A 21,465-nucleotide genomic window follows, 5' to 3' on the forward strand; every position below is an offset into this window, starting at 1 on the left:
CTTGTTGAGAAAACAAAAAAAGTTGGTCTTCATGTTCCCCCTCTATCTCTTGCCCAAAACCTCAAATTGGTGTCCTCCATGCCCTTGTAGCATCGCCTAATGGGAACAGCTTTACTTTGCCAACCTGACTAAACCTGTCGTAATCTTGGACACCCCAAAGCAAATCTCCCCCTCCGTCTCCTTTGCTCCAAGGAGAGCAAGCCCATCTTCTCCAACCTAACCTTGTAGCTAAAGCCCCTCAACCCCCCGGAACCATTCTGGTAAATCTGCTGTGCACCCACTAGGACCCGCTCATCCTTCCTCTAAAATTATCCACTGTCCCTGCCTCCCCTTTTCCTTGTCTGTGTTCAGACATCTGCTGAGAACAGGAACTATTTCACCTGTGATGCTGCTCTTGGACAAATAACCAGACTTGAGGGAGATGGGTAGCGTAGTGGTAATGTCACTGAACTAGTAATCCAGAGGCCCAGGCTAATACTCTGATGAAATGGGTTCGAATCCCACCACGGCAGCTGGTGGAATTTAAATTGAATTAATAACTCTAGAATATAAAGCTAGCCTCAGTAATGGTGACCATGAAACTATCACCGATCGATGTAAAAACCCATCTGGTTCGTTAACGCTCCTTAAGGAAGGAAATCTGCCACCTTTACCTGGTCTGGGCCTACATGTGACTCCAGACCCACAGTAATTTGGTTGACTCTTAACTGCCCTCTGAAATGGCCGAGCAAGACACTCAGTTGTGATTAAGAAGATGGCAGCCCACCACCACCATCACCACCACCTCACGGGCAATTAAGGATGGGCAGCAAATGTGGGCCTTGCCAGCAAGTCTCACATCCTGTGAATGAACTTTAAAAATTCACTGTACTGTCCCCATGAACACACTTCAACATGGCACCCCCATAGCAACAGCAACTCAAGAGTTAAACCTTCACCAACGGAAATGGGCCTGGGGGGGTGGGGGCTGTGGGGGGAGGGTGGGTTGGGGGGGTGGGGGGGGGGGGGGGTGTTGTGGGGGGGGGGGGTGGTGGGGTGGGGGTGGTGGTGGGAGAGGCGGTGGTGAATACTTTGGAAATGATCACTTTCATGCCAGCTGGTTATTTGACCAAGAGCAGCATCACAGATGTGAAAAGTTCCCTTTCTCCTCAGATGTTTTTTTTTATTATTCATTGTTGGGATGGGGGCATCACGGTCAAGACCAGCATTTGTTGCCCATCCCTAATTACCCTTGAACTGAGTGGCTTGCTAGACCATTCCAGAGGGCAGTTAAGAGTCAGCCCCACATTGCTGTGGGACTGGACTCATATGTAGACCAGACCAGGTAAGAACGTCTGATTTCCTTCCCTAAAGGGCATTAATGAACCGGATGATTTTTTTTTTTAAATTCCAGATTTATTTAATTAACTGAATTTAAATTCTCCAGATGCCGTGGTGGGACTTGAACTCGTTTTTCTGGATCATTAGCCCCGGCTTCTGAGCTAGTCCCATAACATAACCAGGATGTTTCCGTACCCCTCAGAATGTGCGACTGCTTGTGTGTGGAAGGTTACCTCTATAACCGTGCTTTCTGTCCATGATGTTGCAGAGTCTGGGAGCCAGAGACTGCCGGGGTCAGGGGAGGAGATCCAGTTGGGACTCTTTGTGGACAGACCAGCTTTGTACAGGATGTTTGAAGAGGAAGGTAAGGCCTGAGCTGCCCGTGTCCCGGGCGACTGTGCTCCCGCCAAGCTGCCTGTGTCCGGGCAACTGCGCTCCCGCCGAGCTGCCTGTGTCCGGGCGACTGCGCTCCCGCCGAGCTGCCTGTGTCCGGGCGACTGCGCTCCCGCCGAGCTGCCTGTGTCCGGGCGACTGCGCTCCCGCCGAGCTGCCTGTGTCCGGGCGACTGCGCTCCCGCCGAGCTGCCTGTGTCCGGGCGACTGCGCTCCCGCCGAGCTGCCTGTGTCCGGGCGACTGCGCTCCCGCCGAGCTGCCTGTGTCCGGGCGACTGCGCTCCCGCCGAGCTGCCTGTGTCCGGGCGACTGCGCTCCCGCCGAGCTGCCTGTGTCCGGGCGACTGCGCTCCCGCCGAGCTGCCTGTGTCCGGGCGACTGCGCTCCCGCCGAGCTGCCTGTGTCCGGGCGACTGCGCTCCCGCCGAGCTGCCTGTGTCCGGGCGACTGCGCTCCCGCCGAGCTGCCTGTGTCCGGGCGACTGCGCTCCCGCCGAGCTGCCTGTGTCCGGGCGACTGCGCTCCCGCCGAGCTGCCTGTGTCCGGGCGACTGCGCTCCCGCCGAGCTGCCTGTGTCCGGGCGACTGCGCTCCCGCCGAGCTGCCTGTGTCCGGGCGACTGCGCTCCCGCCGAGCTGCCTGTGTCCGGGCGACTGCGCTCCCGCCGAGCTGCCTGTGTCCGGGCGACTGCGCTCCCGCCGAGCTGCCTGTGTCCGGGCGACTGCGCTCCCGCCGAGCTGCCTGTGTCCGGGCGACTGCGCTCCCGCCGAGCTGCCTGTGTCCGGGCGACTGCGCTCCCGCCGAGCTGCCTGTGTCCGGGCGACTGCGCTCCCGCCGAGCTGCCTGTGTCCGGGCGACTGCGCTCCCGCCGAGCTGCCTGTGTCCGGGCGACTGCGCTCCCGCCGAGCTGCCTGTGTCCGGGCGACTGCGCTCCCGCCGAGCTGCCTGTGTCCGGGCGACTGCGCTCCCGCCGAGCTGCCTGTGTCCGGGCGACTGCGCTCCCGCCGAGCTGCCTGTGTCCGGGCGACTGCGCTCCCGCCGAGCTGCCTGTGTCCGGGCGACTGCGCTCCCGCCGAGCTGCCTGTGTCCGGGCGACTGCGCTCCCGCCGAGCTGCCTGTGTCCGGGCGACTGCGCTCCCGCCGAGCTGCCTGTGTCCGGGCGACTGCGCTCCCGCCGAGCTGCCTGTGTCCGGGCGACTGCGCTCCCGCCGAGCTGCCTGTGTCCGGGCGACTGCGCTCCCGCCGAGCTGCCTGTGTCCCAGGCAACCACTCTCCCGCCGAGCTGCCTGTGTCCGGGCGACTGTGCTCCAGCCGAGCTGCCTGTGTCCGGGCGACTGTGCTCCCGCCGAGCTGCCTGTGTCCGGGCGACTGTGCTCCCGCCGAGCTGCCTGTGTCCCAGGCAACCGCGCTCCCGCCGAGCTGCCTGTGTCCGGGCGACTGCGCTCCCGCCGAGCTGCCTGTGTCCGGGCGACTGCGCTCCCGCCGAGCTGGATTGGGACCTGCTTATTAAAGGGCCTAGGACATTTCGGATGGACAGGAAGTCCCGTAAAGGTGGAGGGGTGGCTCTGCTAGTTAACGATGGCATAAGCACAATAGAGAGGGGTGACGTAAGTTCAAGAAACCAGGATGTGGAAACGCTTTGGGTGGAGATGAGAAATGGTAAAGGCAAGAAGTCACTTGTGGGAGTCGTGTACAGATCCCCTAATAGTAACCACATGGTAGGAAGGAGCGTAAAGGAAGAAATAAATGTCAGAAAGGCATTACTATAATCATGGGAGGTTTTAATCAGATGGGCAAAGGTAGCCTAGATGAGTTCATAGAATGTTTCCGGGTTAGTTTCTTAGAACAGCATGTTCTACAGCCAACCGGAGAGCAGGCTATACTAGACCTGGTATTGTGCAACGAGATGAGATTTATTAATGACCTCTTAGTGAAGGTGTTCCTAGGCAGCAGCGATCATAATATGATTGAATTTTACATTCAGTCTGAGGGAGAGAGGAGTGGGTCTGAGACTATGTTTTTAAACTTAAATAAGGGCAATTATGTGGGCATGAAAGCTGAGCTGGAGAACGTGAATTAGCAAATTAGGTTAAGGGAGAGGTCAATAGAGATGCAGTGGCTAACATTTAAGGGGATCTTTTAGAATACACAGAATAGGTACATTCCAACGAGTAAGAAAAATTCCAAGATACAGACACACCATCCGTAGTTAATTAGAAAGGATAGTATTGAACTTAAAGAGAAAGTATATAATTGTGCAAAGATAGGTGGAAGGCCAGAAGATTAGACAGAATATAAGGAACAGCAAAGGATAACTAAAAGATTAATAAGGAGGGAAAAATTAAAGTATGAGAGAAAGCTAGCCAGAAATATAAAAACATAGCAAGAATTTCAATAAATATTTTAAAAAGAATCGAGTTAACAAAGTGAGCGTTGGTCCTATAAAAAGCGAGTCTGAAGAAGGAAATGGCAGGTGAATTGAACGGGTATTTTGTACTGACCTTTACTGTAGAGGATGCAGGTTATATCCCAGAAGCAGCTATAAACCAGGAAATGGAATGGAGGGAGGAACTTGGGAAAATTACAATCGTCAGAGAAGTGGTATTGAGTAAATTGTTGGAGCTACGGGCTGGCAAGTGCCTGGGTCCTGATGGGCTTCATCCTAGGGTCTTAAAAGAAGTGGCTAGTGAGAAAGTTGATGCATTGCCTTTAATTTTCTGAACCTCCCTAAATTCGGGGAAGGTCCCATTAGATTGGAAGGTAGCAAATGTAACTCCATTATTCAAAAAGCAGGAAACTACAGGACAGTTAGCTTAACGTCTGTCATAAGGCAAATGTTAGAAGCTATTATTAAAGAAGCTATAGCAGGGCACTTAGACAAGTTCAAGGTCATCAGGCAGAGTCAACATGGTTTTGTGAAAGGGAAATCATGTTAATCCAACTTATTGGAGTTTCTTGAGGAAGTAACATGTGCTGTGGATAAAGAGAAGCCGGTGGGTGTACTTAGATTTCCAGAAGGCATTTGATAAAGGTGCCACATCAAAGGTTATTGCAGAAAATAAAAGCTCATGGTATAGGGGTAACACATTGGCATGGACAGAAGATTGGCTAGCTAACAGGAAGCAGAGTAGGCATAAATGGGTCTTTTTCAGGTTGGCACGATGTTGTGAGCGGTGTGCCACAGGGATCAGAGCTGGGGCCTCAATTATTTACAATTTATATAAGTGACTTGGATGAAGGGATGCTTGCCAAATTTACTGATGACACAAAGGTAGGTAGGAAAGTTAGGTTGTGAAGAGGACATAAGGAGACATACAAAAATATGTAGATAGGATAAGTGAGTGGGCAAAGAGCTGGCAAACGGAGTGTAATGTGGGAAAATGTGAAATTGTCCATTTTGGCAGGAAGAATAAAAGAGTAGCATATTACTGAAATGATGAGAAATTGCAGAACTCTGAGATATAGAGGGATCTGGGTGTCTTAGTGCATGAATCACAAAAGGCTAGTATGCAGGTACAAGAAGTCATTAGGAAAGCTAATAGAATGTTATCGTTTATTGTGAGGGGGATTGAATACAAAAGTAGGGAGGTTATGCTTCAATTATACAGAGCGCTAGTGAGATCACATGTGGAGTACTGTGTACAGTATTGGACACCTTATTTAAGGAAGGATGTAAATGCGTTGGAAGCAGTTCAGGGAAGGTTTACCAGGCTAATACCTGGAATGGGCGGGTTGTCTTATGAGGAAAGGTTGGACAGGCCAGGCTTTTATCGCTGGAGTTTAGAAGAGTAAGAGGCAATTTGATTGAAACATACAAGATCCTGAGGGGACTTGACAGGGTGGATGTGGAGAGAATGTTTCCTCTTGTTGGAGAATCTAGAACTAGGGGTCACTGTTTAAAAATAAGGGGTCACTACTTAAAACAGAAATGGGGCGAAATTTTTTCACGACTGAGGGTTGTGAGTCTTTGCAACTCTCATCCTGAAAAGGCTGTGGAAGCCAAGTCTTTGAATATTTTTAAGGAGGAGGTGGATAGATTCTTGGTGAGCAAGGGGGTGATAGGTTATCAGGGTAAGTGGGGATGCAGATTTCAGGTCACTCTCAGATCAGCCATGATCTAATTGAATGGTTAAGCAGGCACGAGGTGTCAATTGGCCTAGTCCTGCTCCTTGTTTGTATGTTTGTAGGAGTAGGCCTTTAGGCCCCTCGAGCCTGCTTAACCATTCAATTAGATCATGGCTGATCTCCCACCTCAACACAACTTTCCCGCTCTATCCCCATATTCCTTGATACCTTTAATATCTAGAATATTTATGGTGAAATTCCTTCTCAGACCATGCAGAGGGTAAACAAAATGCATTGGTGTTCAGATTATTTTATAAAAATGAGCTTTATTTCCTGCTTCGGTTTTTGTACCCGGTGTGTTTGCTTCATATTACTTAACAGGTCAGAATCATCTAGAAGCCGGACACCCTGAGATGTGTTACCAGCTGATGTTGTGGAAAGGCAATGTAAGAGGAGCCTTGGAGATGGCCACTGAGAGGGGGGAGCTGAATGACACTTTAGTTGCTATGGCGCCCATGGGTAAGTTTTTGTGTCCAGCTTTACCGACCCTCTGAGTCTCTCAGCTTAAACATAGAAACATAGAAAATAGGAGCAGGAGTAGGCCATTCGGCCCTTGGAGCCTGCTTCACCATTCAGTATGATCGTGGCTGATTCTCTCTCTCAACGCTCTATACCTGCGCTCTCCTCATACCCTTAACACCTTTAGAGTCCATAAATCTATCTATTTCCTTCTTAAGTATATTCAGTGACTAGGTCTCCACAGGCCTCTGCCATAAAGAATTCCATAGCTTCACTGTCCTCCGAGTGAAGAAGATTCTCCACATCTCGGTCCTAAATTTTCTTTTCATCCATTCACGGGATGTTGGGGGAGTGAATGTTTGTGGATGTGGTGCCAATCAAGTGGATGGCTTTGTCCCTCCACCACCGACGCACAGTAGCAGCAGTGTGTACAATCCACAAGATGCACCACAGCAACTAACCAAGGCTCCTTCGACAGCTCCTTCCAAAAGTGTAACCTCTACCATCTGGAAGGACAAGGGACAATGGGAGCACCACCACCTGGAAGTTGCCCTCCAAGCCACTCACCATCCCGACTTGGAAATATATCAGCCATTCCTTCACTGGGTCGCTGGGTCAAAATCCTGGAACTCCCTCCCTAACAGCACTGTGGGTGTACCTACACCACATGGACTGCAGCGGCTCAAGAAGGCAGCTCACCGCCACCTTCTCAAGGGCTACTAGGGATGGGCAATAAATGCTGGGCCCAGCCAGCGACACCAAAAACCTGAGCATGAACTTCAGCAGGAAAAGAGCAGCAGCTGACTGCATCCATCCTGCAGTTTCTCAATGCTGAGCTCCATTTCCTCCCTGTTCAACTAACCTCCTTTCTTCCAGTCTTCTCCACTTGGGGGTGACAAGTGTAGTGGTGGATGATGGTGTAGTGGTGATGTCATTAGACTAGTAATCCAGCGGCCCAGGCTAACGCTCTGGGGGCATGGGTTCAAATCTCACCACGGCAGCTGGTGGAATTCGGAATGGACAGCAAACGCTGGCCTTGCCAGCGATGTCCACGTCCCCTGAAAGAGTAAATAAAAAGGAACCTCCCCTTTGTTCACTTGAATGTACGGACTGAGCGTGGGTTTCGCAGGATGTTCTGTCCTCCTGATAGGTATTTGTGCTGAGCTCGGATGGTGAGGCTTCGGCTGGAGGCTTGGGCAGGAGGTGATCGTGTTCCAGCCCCTTCCTTGCCTACTCCTCCTCATTGTTCAATCTCTGGATGTGTGTTTACAAGACGGACATTTATTCCCAATCCCAAAGCTGCCCATTGGGCCACCTAGAAAAGCTGCTTTGCAGGTTTTGATGCAACGGAATGAAGTTGCTCTTGCAAGGAGCCAGTATAGACTGAACGGGCTGAATGGCCTCCTGTGCTGCAACCATTCTACAATTTCAGGAGGCAGCTAAGAGTCTTGGGCAAAAGTTTGGCAGATGGAGGATGGAGTAAATGTAAGCTTGTTCACTTTGGCAGGAAGAATGGAAAATCAATGGACTATTTACATGGAGAGAGACAGCAGAACTCGGTGGTACAGAAGGACCTGGGTGTCCTGGTACATGAATCACATAAAGTTCGTATGCAGGGTCAGCAAGGGATTAGGAAGGCAAATGGAATGTTTATTGCAAGGGAAATGAAACATAAAAGTGGCAAGTTTTACTGCAGCTGTACAGAGCCTTGGTGAGACCAATCTTGGGTACTGTATGCAATTTTGGTCTCCTAATTTAAAAAATATATATTTATAATTCCTTTAGAAGCAGTTCAGAGGAGGTTCACTGAACTCATTCCTGGGATGAACAGGTTGTCATTTGAAGAAAGGTTGAATAGATTAGCCGATACCCACTGGAGCCCAGAAGAATGAAAGTGATCTTATTGAAACATATAAGATTCTGAGGGGCTTGATAGGGTGGATACCCAGAGGATGTTCCCTTTTGTAGAGGAAACTAAAGCTAGGGGACAGAGTTTAAAAATAAGCGGTCTTCCTTCTAAGATGGAGATGAGGAGAAACTTTTTCCCCTCAAAAGGTTGTTAGCCTGTGGAATCCTGTTCCCCAGGAAGTAGTGCAGGCTGAGTCATTGAATTTATTCAAGGCTGAGTTTGACAGGTTTTTGTTAGGCAAGTACAACACGGGGTTAGATACAGAGTAAAACTCTGTCTACACTGTCCCCATCAAACACTCCCAGGGCAGGTACAGCATGGGGTTAGATACAGAGTAAAGCTCCCTCTACACCGTCCCCATCAAACACTCCCAGGACAAGTACAGCATGGGGTTAGATACAGAGTAAAGCTCCCTCAACACTGTCCCCATCAAACACTCCCAGGACAGGTACAGCAAAGGGTTAGATACAGAGTAAAACTCCCTCTACACTGTCCCCATCAAACACTCCCAGGACAGGTACAGCACGGGGTTAGATACAGAGTAAAACTCCCTCAACACTGTCCCCATCAAACACTCCCAGGACAGGTACAGCACAGGGTTAGATACAGAGTAAAACTCCCTCTACACTGTCCCCATCAAACACTCCCAGGACAGGTACAACACGGGGTTAGATACAGAGTAAAGCTCCCTCTACACTGTCCCCATCAAACACTCCCAGGACAGGTACAGCATGGGGTTAGATACACAGTAAAGCTCCCTCTACACTGTCCCCATCAAACACTCCCAGGACAAGTACAGCATGGGTTAGATACAGAGTAAAGCTCCCTCAACACTGTCCCCATCAAACACTCCCAGGACAGGTACAGCACAGGGTTAGATACAGAGTAAAACTCCCTCTACACTGTCCCCATCAAACACTCCCAGGACAGGTACAACACGGGGTTAGATACAGAGTAAAGTTCCCTCTACACTGTCCCCATTTAACACTCCCAGGACAGGTACAGCATGGGATTAAGTATAGAATAAAGTTCCCTCTACACTGTCCCCATCGAACACTCCCAGGGAGTTGAGGGTTATGTGGAGAAGGGGAGTGATGGGTGCAGATAGGAAAGTGAAGTTGAGACCACAACCAGATCAGCCATGATCTAATTGAATAATGGAGCAGGCTTGAAGGGCCAAATAGCCTGCTCCTGCTCCTATGTGAGAGTCAAGCATGTTGCAGTGGTCTGGAGTCACATGTAGGCCAGACCAGGTAAGGACAGCAGATTTCCTTCCCTAAAGGACATTAGTGAACCAGATCGATTTTTATGACAATCTGTAGTTTTATGGCCACCATTATTCAGGTTAGCTTTTAAATTCCGGATTTTTTAACGTTGAATTCAAATTCTCAGACTGCCTCTGATGTAATTTTAGACTGGATGAGACTGTCTCCCTTTCTACAGGCTACTACAGTCTCACATGAAATCAAGTGGGGCAGCATTTTATTTATCCGATCTCTGTCAGTTCATAATTTTGCGGACATGTTTACACCTTTGCTGTACCTGTCCTGGGAGTGTTTGACGGGGACAGTATAGAGGGAGCTTTACTCTGTATCTAACCCTGTGCTGTACCTGTCCTGGGAGTGTTTGATGGGGACAATGTAGAGGGAGCTTTATTCTGTATCTAACCCTGTGCTGTACCTGTCCTGGGAGTGTTTGACGGGGACAGTATAGAGTGAGCTTTACTCTGTATCTAACCCTGTGCTGTATCTGTCCTGGGAGTGTTTGATGGGGACAGTGTAGAGGGAGCTTTACTCTGTATCTAACCCTGTGCTGTACCTGCCCTGGGAGTGTTTGATGGGGACAGTGTAGCTTTACTCTGTATCTAACCCTGTGCTGTACCTGTCCTGGGAGTGTTTGATGGGGACAGTGTAGAGGGAGCTTTACTCTGTATCTAACCCAGTGCTGTACCTGTCCAGGGAGTGTTTGCAGGGTACAGTGCAGAGGGAGATTTACTCTATATCTAACTCCGTGCTGTACCTGTCCTGGGTGAGTTTGATAGGGACAGTGTAGAGGGAGTTTTACTCTGTATCTAACCCCGTGCTGTACCTGCCCTGGGAGTGTTTGATGGGGACAGTGTAGAGGGAACTTTACTCTGTATCTAACCCTGTGCTGTACCTGTCCTGGGAGTGTTCGATAGGGACAGTGTAGAGGGAGTTTTACTCTGTATCTAACCCCGTGCTGTACCTGCCCTGGGAGTGTTCGATAGGGACAGTGTAGAGGGAGTTTTACTCTGTATCTAACCCCGTGCTGTACCTGCCCTGGGAGTGTTTGATGGGGACGGTGTAGAGGGAGCTTTACTCTGTATCTAACCCCATGCTGTACCTGTCCTGGGAGTGTTTGATGGGGACAGTGTAGAGGCAGCTTTACTCTGTATCTAACCCCATGCTGTACCTGTCCTGGGAGTGTTTGATGGGGACAGTGTAGAGGGAGCTTTACTTTGTATCTAACCCCGTGATGTACCTGTCCTGGGAGTATTTGATGGGGACAGTGTAGAGGGGGCTTTACTCTGTATCTAACCCCGTGCTATACCTGTCCTGGGAGTGGTTGATGGGGACAGTGTAGAAGGAGCTTTACTCTGTACCTAACCCTGTGCTGTACCTGTCCTGGGAGTGTTTGATGGGGATGTTGTAGAGGGGGCTTTACTCTGTATCTAACCCCGTGCTATACCTGTCCTGGGAGTGTTTGATGGGGACAGTGTAGAAGGAGCTTTACTCTGTATCTAACCCCATGTTGTACCTGTCCTGGGAGTGTTTGACGGGGACAGTGTAGAGGGAGCTTTACTCTGTATCTAACCCCGTGCTGTACCTGTCCTGGGAGTGTTTGATGGGGACAGTGTAGAGGGAGCTTTACTCTGTATCTAACTCCGTGCTGTACCTGTCCTGGGAGTGTTTGACGGGGACAGTGTAGAGGGAGCTTTACTCTGTATCTAACCCCGTGCTGTACCTGTCCTGGGAGAGTTTGATGGGGACAGTGTAGAGGGAGTTTACTCTGTATCTAACCCCGTGCTGTACCTGTCCTGGGAGTGTTTGATGGGGACAGTGTAGAGGGAGCTTTACTCTGTATCTAACTCCGTGCTGTACCTGTCCTGGGAGAGTTTGATGGGGACAGTGTAGAGGGAGCTTTACTCTGTATCTAACCCTGTGCTGTACCTGTCCTGGGAGTGTTTGATGGGGACAGTGTAGAGGGAGCTTTACTCTGTATCTAACCCCGTGCTGTACCTGTCCTGGGAGTGTTTGATGGGGACGGTGTAGAGGGAGCTTTACTCTGTATCTAACTCCGTGCTGTACCTGTCCTGGGAGTGTTTGATGGGCCGGTGTAGAGGGAGCTTTACTCTGTATCTAACCCCGTGCTGTACCTGTCCTGGGAGTGTTTGATGGGGACAGTGTAGAGGGAGCTTTACTCTGAACCCCATGCTGTACCTGTCCTGGGAGTGTTTGATGGGGATGGTGTAGAGGCAGCTTTACTCTGTATCTAACCCCGTGCTGTACCTGTCCTGGGAGTGTTTGATGGGGACGGTGTAGAGGGAGCTTTACTCTGTATCTAACCCCGTGCTGTACCTATCCTGGGAGTGTTTGCTGACACCAGTTCCCTATAATGGGAAAGGTACTGACATTCATCATGAGTTTTACTGGGAAGACTCTGCCACATTAAACACTGCTCTTTGTTCCCTTCAGCTGGGTATGCGGTTTGGATGAAGACAATTGAAGCCTTTTCCAAGCAGCTGTGTTTCCAGGAACAATACATTAAGGCTGCCACTTACCTCCTGTCCATTCACAAGGTCTACGAAGCTGTGAAGCTTCTCCAATCTCACCAGCTGTTTCGGTAGGTGGGGAACGAGTGGTTTGCATTGGGACGGGGTTAGATGTTGGAGTGTGGGATCATGGCTCTTGCCTCTGTGTCAGAGGTTATGGGTTCAAGTGTCAACACCAATGACTTAAGCACCACATCCACGCTGGCACCTCCAAGCAGGGTTTGGCGCTGTCAGAGGTACCATCTTTCGTGGAATCATGGGATAGACTCTGTTCAGCCCATTGTGCCTGTGCTACCTCCATTTAGCCCCTAATCCCCCTGCTTGTTCCCAATAGGTAATTTTTTTTTTCCTTTCAGGTAATTATCTTTTTTTAAAATTCTTTCACGGGATATGGGCATCTCTAGCAAAGCCAGAATTTGTTGCCCTTTTACCGAGTGGCTTGACCATTTCAGAGGGCAGTTAAGAGTCAACCACATTGCTGTGGATCGGGAGTCACCTGTGACCTTCCAGTAACCCAAGGAAACTGGGTTTGTCTAAATTGAAAGGAACTGTGCACGATTTTGAACATTTCTACCATATCTTCCCTTGTCCTCCCTAGAATAGAGAAGATTCAGTCCCGGCTTCTCCAGCCTCTTCACATTAACTGAAGCCCCTCAACCCTGACACCAGTTCTAGTAAACCTCCTGCACATCCTCTCTAAGGTTTTCACGTCCTTGCTAAAGTGTAGGCCCCTGAATTGGACACACTTCTCCAGATGAGGCTGGACCAGTGGTTGATTAAGGTTTAGCATAACTTCCTTGCTCATGTACTCTGTGCCTCTAGCGACAAAACCAAGGATCCCATAGGCTTTTCCAAACAGCCATCTAATCTTGTCATACAGACATTTGAAATAGGAGCAGCAGTAGGCCATTCTGCCCTTCACTCCTGCTCTCCCATTCAATAAGATCATGGACGATCTGTTTGTGCTTCGATTTCCACATTCCCATCTACCCCTGATAACCTTAGATTCTTGTTAGGCAAGGGAATCAATCTACCTCCGCCTTTAAAAATATTCATTGACCCCACCTCCACCACCTTCTGAGGCAGAGAGTTCCAAAGTCGCACAACCCTCTGAGAGAAAAAATGTCCTCATTTCTGTCTTAAAAGGGCGACCCCTAATTTTAAAACTGTGCCCCCTAGCCCTGGCCTCACCCACGAGAGGAAACATCCTTTCCATGTCCACCTTGTCAGTGCCGTTCATGATCTTGTATACTTCAATCAAGTGGCCCCTCACTCTACTAAACTCCAATGGAAACAAGCCCAGTCTGTCCAACCTTTCCTTGTAAGACAACCCACTCATTCCAGATACCAATCTAGTAAACCTCCTCCGAACCGCCTCATATGCATTTACATCCTTCCTTAAATAAGGAGATGAAAATTGCACACAATATTCGAGATGGGGTCTCAACAACGCCCTGTATAACTGAAGCATAACATCCTTACATTTATGTTCAATTCCTGCCACCTTCAAAGACTTGTGTACATAAGACCCCTGCTCTCTCTCTTTTCCTGCACCCCCTTTTTAAGATTGTAGTTTGTTTTATATTGCCTTCCCCTTATATTCTTCCTACTTAAATCTCTCCGCATTAAATTTCATCTGTCTGCCCAGTTCACCGGTACTCTCAGGAAATCTGTTAATCCCCCTCTTGCTGCTTGCTACAGTTCTGAGTTTGGGATGAGAGTGTGTGCGCTCGACACGAAGCCCAGGCTGACCCTTTGACCTGTAAACGCACCTCACGTTTTCCCCAAAATCGATGCTGTCTCTCATCCTGCTCCACCGTCTGTTTATTGAGGAGCCTGATTGTAATTCTTGCCCACACTCCCACACGGAGAACACGCAGCCAGTGAGCACTGACACCTTTTTGTCAGTTGTCTGTAAGTTATTCCTTTCTTTCTACCTTACACTGTGTTTTTACCCCTGCCCCACCCTCTCCAGCACTGAGAGATCCAAGTTAAGTCCATAAAAATTCTCTGGGCATTTTGTTTTCCAACAATTATTCTCAGAACTCCGGGAGTAAATTTCGAAACAAATCTAAATAAATTGAGAGAAATGATATCCCAAGTTGTGCCGAACCCCTTTCACCCATCAGTCTTGTGCTCACTGACCTTCATTGTTTCCTGATAATCTCCATATCTACAATTTTCATCTATATTTTCAAATCCCTGGCCCCTTTCCCTATCCCTGTAATCTCCCCTGTCCCTACAACTCTCCAAGATATCTGTGCTCATTCGATTCTCCTCTTTGAGCCTTGATTTTAACCACACCACCATTGGCAGCCGTGCTTTCAGCTGCCTGGGCCCTAAGCTCTGGAATTCCCTCCCTAAATCTCTCCGCCTCTCACTGCTCCTTTTAAGATCTATCTCTTTGACCAAGCTTTTGGTCACCAGTCCAAATACCTCCATATATACCTCGATGTCAAAGTTTGTCTGATGGTGCTATGATGAAATGCCTTGGGACACAATGCAAGTTGTTGTTGTGTATGACGCTGTTCCTGTTTCAATAGAGAGGCCATTGCCATCGCCAAAGCCCGTCTACAACCTGATGACCCTGTGCTGAAGGAGCTTTACACCAGTTGTGCTAATGTCATGGAGAAAGATGGCCATTACTCAATCGCAGCTAAGTGGTAAGAGTTTAGCCTTGGCAAAGAAATTGTCTAGAACACGCCCTAGTTTGCATCGTGCTCACTGGTTCCCAATTCTGGTTGGACATATTCACGGGGGAGTCATCACATGACCACCATTGGTCAATTGACAATTGACCCATCCGTCGTCATGGAGCTCACCTTCCCCTCCTCCCCCTCTTTCCCCCCCCCCCCCCCCCCCCCCCCCCCCCCCCCCCCCCCCCCCCCAACCCCAACACCACCCAGCCAATTGGAAAGCCAGAAAACTCTTCAAAAGCTGATTGGATGATGCTTGACTATCAATCAAACAGCCTTTTTAAATTCAATTTCCAATATTTTTATAACTAAAGTGTTGAAAAGGTAATTAAATCACACTGATTACTTTTAAACGCCACTATGATATCTTCACCCTTGTTTGCTCGTGTTCCAGAGGTCAGCCTTTCGTTTCTGGAGGGTTGGCAACCCTAATCATCCCTGGCTTCTGAATGAAGGAATAATCTTGTCGTTCTGGTCTCCCTTTTTTACGGGTCATCTGCATTAGAAAGTCCAGCTCCCTGGCTGGTGCCCTGGGTAAATGTCCCACCCAGTTTCAGCCTGACCAAGAGGATGCCAAGTTTGATGCCCAGACCCATGCTGTTAGATGATCTCGGGGAAGAATAAGCTGCGCCATTTAGACAGGCTGATCTGCTTCCCCCCCCCCCCCCCCCATCATTCAGATCATCTTCCTGTAAAAGGGCAGAAATGACCGTGGAAACGTACATGTCACTCTCGCTCTGGTCTCGCCCGAAAATGGAAACATCGTGGAGGCGTGGGCGACGGTGCAAAAAAATGATTTACTGGAAGGAACTGAGAGGTTTTACCCGTCAGGAAAGATTGAACAGGACGAGGCTCTTTTCTCTAGAAAAGGGAAGGCCATGGGGGTGACAGGTTGGTGGGGGTCCATAGGATTATGGAAGGGTTTTACAGGGTGAATGTAGAGAAGATTTTTCCACTTGCAGGAAGGATCAGAACCAGGGAGCCATCAGTATAAGATAGTCAACCAAGAAATCCAGTAGAGAATTCTGGAGAAATTTCTTTAGCCATCAGGTCAGTGAGAATGTGGAACTCACTACCGCAGGGAGTGGTTGAGGTGAACATTATAGATGTATTTAGAAGGAAGCCAGGTAAACACATGAGTGGGAAAGGAATAGGAGGCTATGTTGCTTGGAGTAGGATGAAGAGAAGTGGGAGAAGGCTGGTGTGGAGAACAAATGTCAGCTGGGACCTCTTTTTGTGCTATAAATAAGATGTAATATTTTATGTTTACAATGGATTGAACAGAATAGATGGAAGCAGCCTGATTCCAGCAGTTGCTGGTTTTCATTCAAAGGTCAGTGGATATAAGATCAAATGGAGCAGAGACAAGGAAGTTCCTCAGTCCGAGAGGCTGTGGAATTCACCTTGGGAGTTTGTGGTTGATGCAGAAACTGTGTCAACCTTCGAGTTTAGATGGGAGCAGTGAGCAAAGGTAAAGGGCATTGAACGGCTGTGGGGAACAGGGGGTTAAATCCGATTGGGACACTTTATTTATGCGGAGGAGAAACACGGACGGATTGGTTTGGCTGAATGGCCCGTTTGTGTTGTAACCGTGGTGTAAACGGGTGGGAGGGTTTCTATGTCGGGGGAGGGAGGGCGCGAGGGGAGCGGTTTACTGGTTGCCGTGACCAACAAGGCCAATTCCTAAGTGGCGAATGGGGTTGGAGGGGGGGGGTGGGGAGAGAGAAATCCGAGATCTCGTGATTTGAGCTAACGTAACAGCGATTGGCCGATTTCTGCTCAAGTGCGCCCCACGTTTTCCAGCTACCTAACGGCCAGATCGCCTTACGACGCGGCCAAGATCTTGGCGAAAAAGGGTGACGTGGCTTCACTGCGGACTGCTGCGGAGGTGGCCTCCATCGTCGGTGAGAGGGAACTGTCTTCCTTGTTCTCCTCCAGGTGTGCCTTGGACCTGCTGGCTCTGCGGAACTGGCTGGGGGCACAAGACGTCTTGCGCCCGCAGGAGAGTTTGTTGGTGAGTACGAGGGAGAGTTTTAACTTTCAGGGTCTCCCCTGACTTGCTGCGGGATCCCCAGGGGCTTTAGCACTGGGGTGTGACCATTAAAAGCCGGCAGACTGGCGGAGGAAAGAATGAGAGCGTGCGTTTCTGTAGCCTACGGATTGGGAATAGGGGTAGGCCATTCGGCCCCTTGAGCCTGCTTCACCGTTTGACAAGATCGTGGCTGATCTGACTCTGGCTTCAATTCCACATTCCCACCTACCCCCCCGATAACCTTAGATTCTCGATCGTCAAGGGGGTCAATCGAACTCCGTCTTAAAAATATTGTGACCCAGCCTCCACTTCTCTCTGGGGAAGAGAATTCCACAGACTCGCGACTCTCTGAGAGAAAAAAAAATTCCCCTCATCTCTGTCTTAAATGGGAGACCTTTTGTTTTTAAACTGTGCGTCCTAGTTCTAGTTTCTCCCATAAGTGGAAACACCCTTTCAGCGTCCACCCTGTCAAAAGCCCTCAGGATCTTTATATATTTCAATAAGATCACCTCACATTCTTCTAAGCTGCAACAGATACAGGCCCAACCTGTCCAAACTCTTCTCATAAGATAACTCCTTTCACAACCATCAGACCTCCCAAAGCGCTTTACAGCCAATGAAGCAGTTTTGAAGTGTGGCCACTGTTGTAACATAGGAAACACGGCAGCCAAGGTGTGCACAGCAAGATCCCACAAACAGCAATGTGAAAACGACTGGGCAATTTTTTGTTGTGTTGATTGAGGAGTGAATATTAATCAGGATACTGGGTATGATCTTGTTTGAAACAGCAGCCATTGGACTTTTTATGTCCAAGCCAGAGGGCAGATGGGGCCTCAGTTTAACATCTCATCTGAAAAACAGCACCTCTGGCAGTGCAGCAACCCCGCCCCCCCACCTCTGTACTTCATTGGGAGTGTCAGGCCAGATTTTTGCGCTCGAGTCCCAGAGCAGGACTCGAACCCACAGCCTTCTGACTCGGAGGAGCATGCTACCCGCTGCTCCACAGCTGACACACGGTTGAAAGAAACAAGAATTGTGCTTATACCAACACACACGAAATGGGAGCAGAAGTAGGCCATTCGGCCCCTCAAACCTGCTCCCCCATCCAATAAGGTCATGGCTGATCTGTTTGTGTTTTGGATTCCACATTCCCATCCAACCCCCTGATAACCTTGGATTCTTGTTATGCAAGGGAATCAATCAACCTCTGCCTTCAAAATATTCAACGACCCCCACCTCTGCCAACTTCTGAGGCAGAGAGTTCCAAAGTCACACAACCCTCTTGAGAGAAAAAAATTCTCCTCTTCTCCGCCCTAAAAGGGTGACCCCTAATTTTAAAACAGTGACCCCCCCCCCCCACCCCTCCTAGTTCTGGACTCACCCACAAGAGGAAACATCCTTTCCACGTCCACCTTGTCAAGGCCGTTCAGGATCTTATTACTTCGATCGAACCACCCGTCACTCTTCTTATGACTGCACCTTCCTTCGCTTCAGGGTGTCATTGTGCTGAGAATGCACGCACAGCGCTGTTAGGGAGGGAGTTCCCGGATTTTGACCTAGCGACAGTGAAGGAAGGGCTAATACAGGATGGTGTGTGCGTGTGACACTGATCACCAGCTGTTTTTATCACATTGGTTTTCACTGAACGACACCGTTACCCCCGCCTACAGTTTCTGATATCAGGCTAGAAATGCATGTTCCGGATGTAATTGTGTTTTAACTTTGTGCCTAGGGGCAAAGGTTGGTGCTGTGCACGTGCGAGTTGCTGTACCGGTACCTTGCCGATAGGGACCTGATTCTGTGGAAGAGCTTGAACTCGCCGTGCTACCATGACTGGACCTTCCGGAGTGAGGAACCACTCATTAACTCGGTGACTGCAGTCTGGCAAAGTGAGTTTGGGATCACGGGGGCCGATTTGGAGCGACTAAAGGTTGCTCACCAGCAGCTGAGGATGATGGAGCAACCCGAGACGTCTCTCAACACCCCTCCCAGACTGGTAACCACTCGTTCTCTCTTTCTCCCTCTCCCTCTCACTATCCAGCATACTCTCCCTTTCTCCCTCTCCCGTGCCCTCCCTCCGCCCCTCACCCACACAATTATCCCTCTTTGTTCCCTCCAGCTGCACTCAGTGCCTGTTCTGAACCTCTGGCGAGTGTCTGATTGACTTAACTGATTGACTGCTGGAGGCCTCACGGACGGGGCAGTGTGCTCTCCAGGATCCACATGTCAATGCTCAACAGCTGTGAACGGGACAGTGAGTGATGACGAGAGTGTGGCTGTTATTTTCTTAGCTCTTCTCCCCACCCCTATCCCAGGAACACTGAGGGTGATTCTGGGCTGTAATGACTCCACAGGCTGAGATTAACTAGCTCAGCACACACTGCAATCTTGTTCGTGGCTTTAGAGAGGAAGGAACAGGGGAGAGTTGTCTTGTTGCGTAGTTCTTACAAAGAGCTGGCATAGGCATCAGGGGCCGAATGGCCTCTTTCTGTGCTGTATAATTATTTGAGGTGGTTAACTATTAATGCTCTCAAATGCTCCCAAACAATAGGAAAGTTTAAGAAGGTGCGCCTTCCCACAATGCAACATGCGGAATGTTTTTTTAAAAGAAAATAATTTTGTGGGATGTGGCATCACTGGCTGGGCCAGCATTTGTTACCCATCCCTAATTGCCCTTGAGAAGGTGGTGGTGAGCTGCCTTCTTGAACCGCTGCAGTCCATGTGGTGTAGGTACACCCACAGTGCTGTTAGGGAGGGAGTTCCAGGATTTTGACCCAGCGACAATGAAGGAACGGCCGATATATTTCCAAGTCAGGATGGTGAGTGACGCTGAGCGGGCTTCTTCTGTGCTTTGAGATTCCACGATTCTTGTGGTTTGTGTGGCTTAGTACTGGACTTTCCAAATCAATAATTGGAGAGCTTTCATGTCGTAATGTAGAAAACCCAGCAGCCAATTTGTGCACAGCAAGCTCCCACAAGCAGTACTGTGAATATGGCCCAGATAATCTGTTCGTTGCTGATGTTGGCTGAGATTTAAACTCCTCAGCTCTTCTTCAAACTAGTACCGAGGTGTCTCTCAACATCCCTCCCAGACTGGTAACCACAGTCAGAGCACACTGACAGAACAGACAGGGCCCCTGTTTAACATCTTCATTTACTGTAGGAGTTACGCTGAATTTAATATGTGTGGAACAGTCTTGGAAGGAGCGACTGAGAGAAGGGAGAACACAATGCAAGGAGCAGGAGTAGGCCTTGGGCCTATTCCACCATTCAGTAAGATCATGGCTGTTCTGATTGTGGCCTCAACTCCACTTTCCTGCCTGTCTCCCATAACCCTTCACTCCCTTGCCGATCAAAAATCTGTTGAACTCAGTCTTGAATGTACTCAATGACCGGACCCCCACTGCTCGCTGGGGTAGAGAATTCCAAAGACTTGTGACCCCTTTGAGAGAAAAAAAACCCTTCTCCTGCCCATCTTAAATGGGAGACCCATCACAATTGAAACTGTGTATCCAGTTCTGGATTGCCCCAACAAGGGGGAACAATCCTCTCAGTATCTACCCTTCCAAGCCCCCTCAGAATCTGATGTTTCAATAAGATCGCCCCTCGTTCTTCTGAACTCCAATGGGGATAGGCCCAACCTGCTAAACCTTTCCTCACAAGACAACCCCATCCATTCCAGGAACCAGTCCAGTAAACCTTCTCTGAACTGCCTCCCATGCAATTCTAGACAAAAAAAAACTGAGCCTTGTAGCTTGGAGGGAAGTCTGAGAGAGGAGAGGAGACCCACAGTTCTGAAGCTGTGGAAAAGAGTGACGTTGAGTTGAAGATGGTGGGGTGAGTTTTGATGTTCCATGAGTAGAAGCTGGTGGAACATTCCATATAGATATCCAAGGATAGATTTGAATACTCCATCAGTGAAAATAACACTAATCCTCCTCTCTCCCAGCTGATGCTACACTTGGCTCAGGAACTGAGTCTTGCCATAACCTATATGCTGCTATCAGACTGGGCCCAGATGGTCACTGTCCTACTCAAAGTCGTTCTTCGTTGTATCAAGGCTGGAGACTTCACTTTGATGCAGGAAATCGGCAAGATTGTTCTACCTGAGAGTAAGTAATGGTCCCTTTATCTTCACTGTCCAATCAAACAGTCCCAGGACAGGTACAGCACGGGGTTAGGTACAGAGTAAAGCACCCTCTACTCTGTCCCCATCAAACACTCCCAGGACAGGTACAGCACAGGGTTAGGTACAGAGTAAAGCTCCATCTACACTGTCCAATCAAACACTCCCAGGACAGGTACAGCATGGGGTTAGATACAGAGTAAATCTCCCTCTACACTGTCCCCACCAAACACTCCCAGGACAGGTACAGCACGGGGTTAGATACAGAGTAAAGCTCCCTCTACACTGTCCCCATCAAACACTCCCAGGACAGGTACAGCACGGGGTTAGATACAGAGTAAAGCTCCCTCTACACTGTCCCCATCAAACACTCCCAGGACAGGTACAGCATGGGGTTAGATACAGAGTAAAGTTCCCTCTACATTGTCCCCATCAAACACTCCCAGGGCAGGTACAGCACAGGGTTAGATACAGAGTAAAGTTCCCTCTACATTGTCCCCATCAAACACTCCCAGGACAGGTACAGCACGGGGTTGGATAGAACCATAGGAAAGTTACAGAGCAGGAAGAGGCCAGTCAGCCCATCACATCTGCACTGGCCAATAAGGAGAAACAGA

At 49.4% G+C, this 21,465-nt stretch overlaps 1 protein-coding gene across 1 annotated transcript in view; it reads left to right on the forward strand.

Moving 5' to 3' along the window:
• Positions 1–21,465, forward strand: part of gemin5 (gem (nuclear organelle) associated protein 5) — an 82,164-nt gene that overhangs the window by 53,334 nt on the left and 7,365 nt on the right. Inside the window, exons 19-25 of the mRNA XM_041194089.1 lie at positions 1,589–1,684; positions 6,155–6,292; positions 11,918–12,065; positions 14,538–14,657; positions 16,494–16,704; positions 18,455–18,718; positions 20,672–20,834. Coding sequence (XP_041050023.1) covers positions 1,589–1,684; positions 6,155–6,292; positions 11,918–12,065; positions 14,538–14,657; positions 16,494–16,704; positions 18,455–18,718; positions 20,672–20,834 — 1,140 coding nt within the window. The remainder of the gene's footprint in view (positions 1–1,588; positions 1,685–6,154; positions 6,293–11,917; positions 12,066–14,537; positions 14,658–16,493; positions 16,705–18,454; positions 18,719–20,671; positions 20,835–21,465) is intronic.

The sequence above is a fragment of the Carcharodon carcharias genome, chromosome 8 (assembly GCF_017639515.1).
Source record: "Carcharodon carcharias isolate sCarCar2 chromosome 8, sCarCar2.pri, whole genome shotgun sequence".
Classification (NCBI taxonomy): domain Eukaryota; kingdom Metazoa; phylum Chordata; class Chondrichthyes; order Lamniformes; family Lamnidae; genus Carcharodon; species Carcharodon carcharias.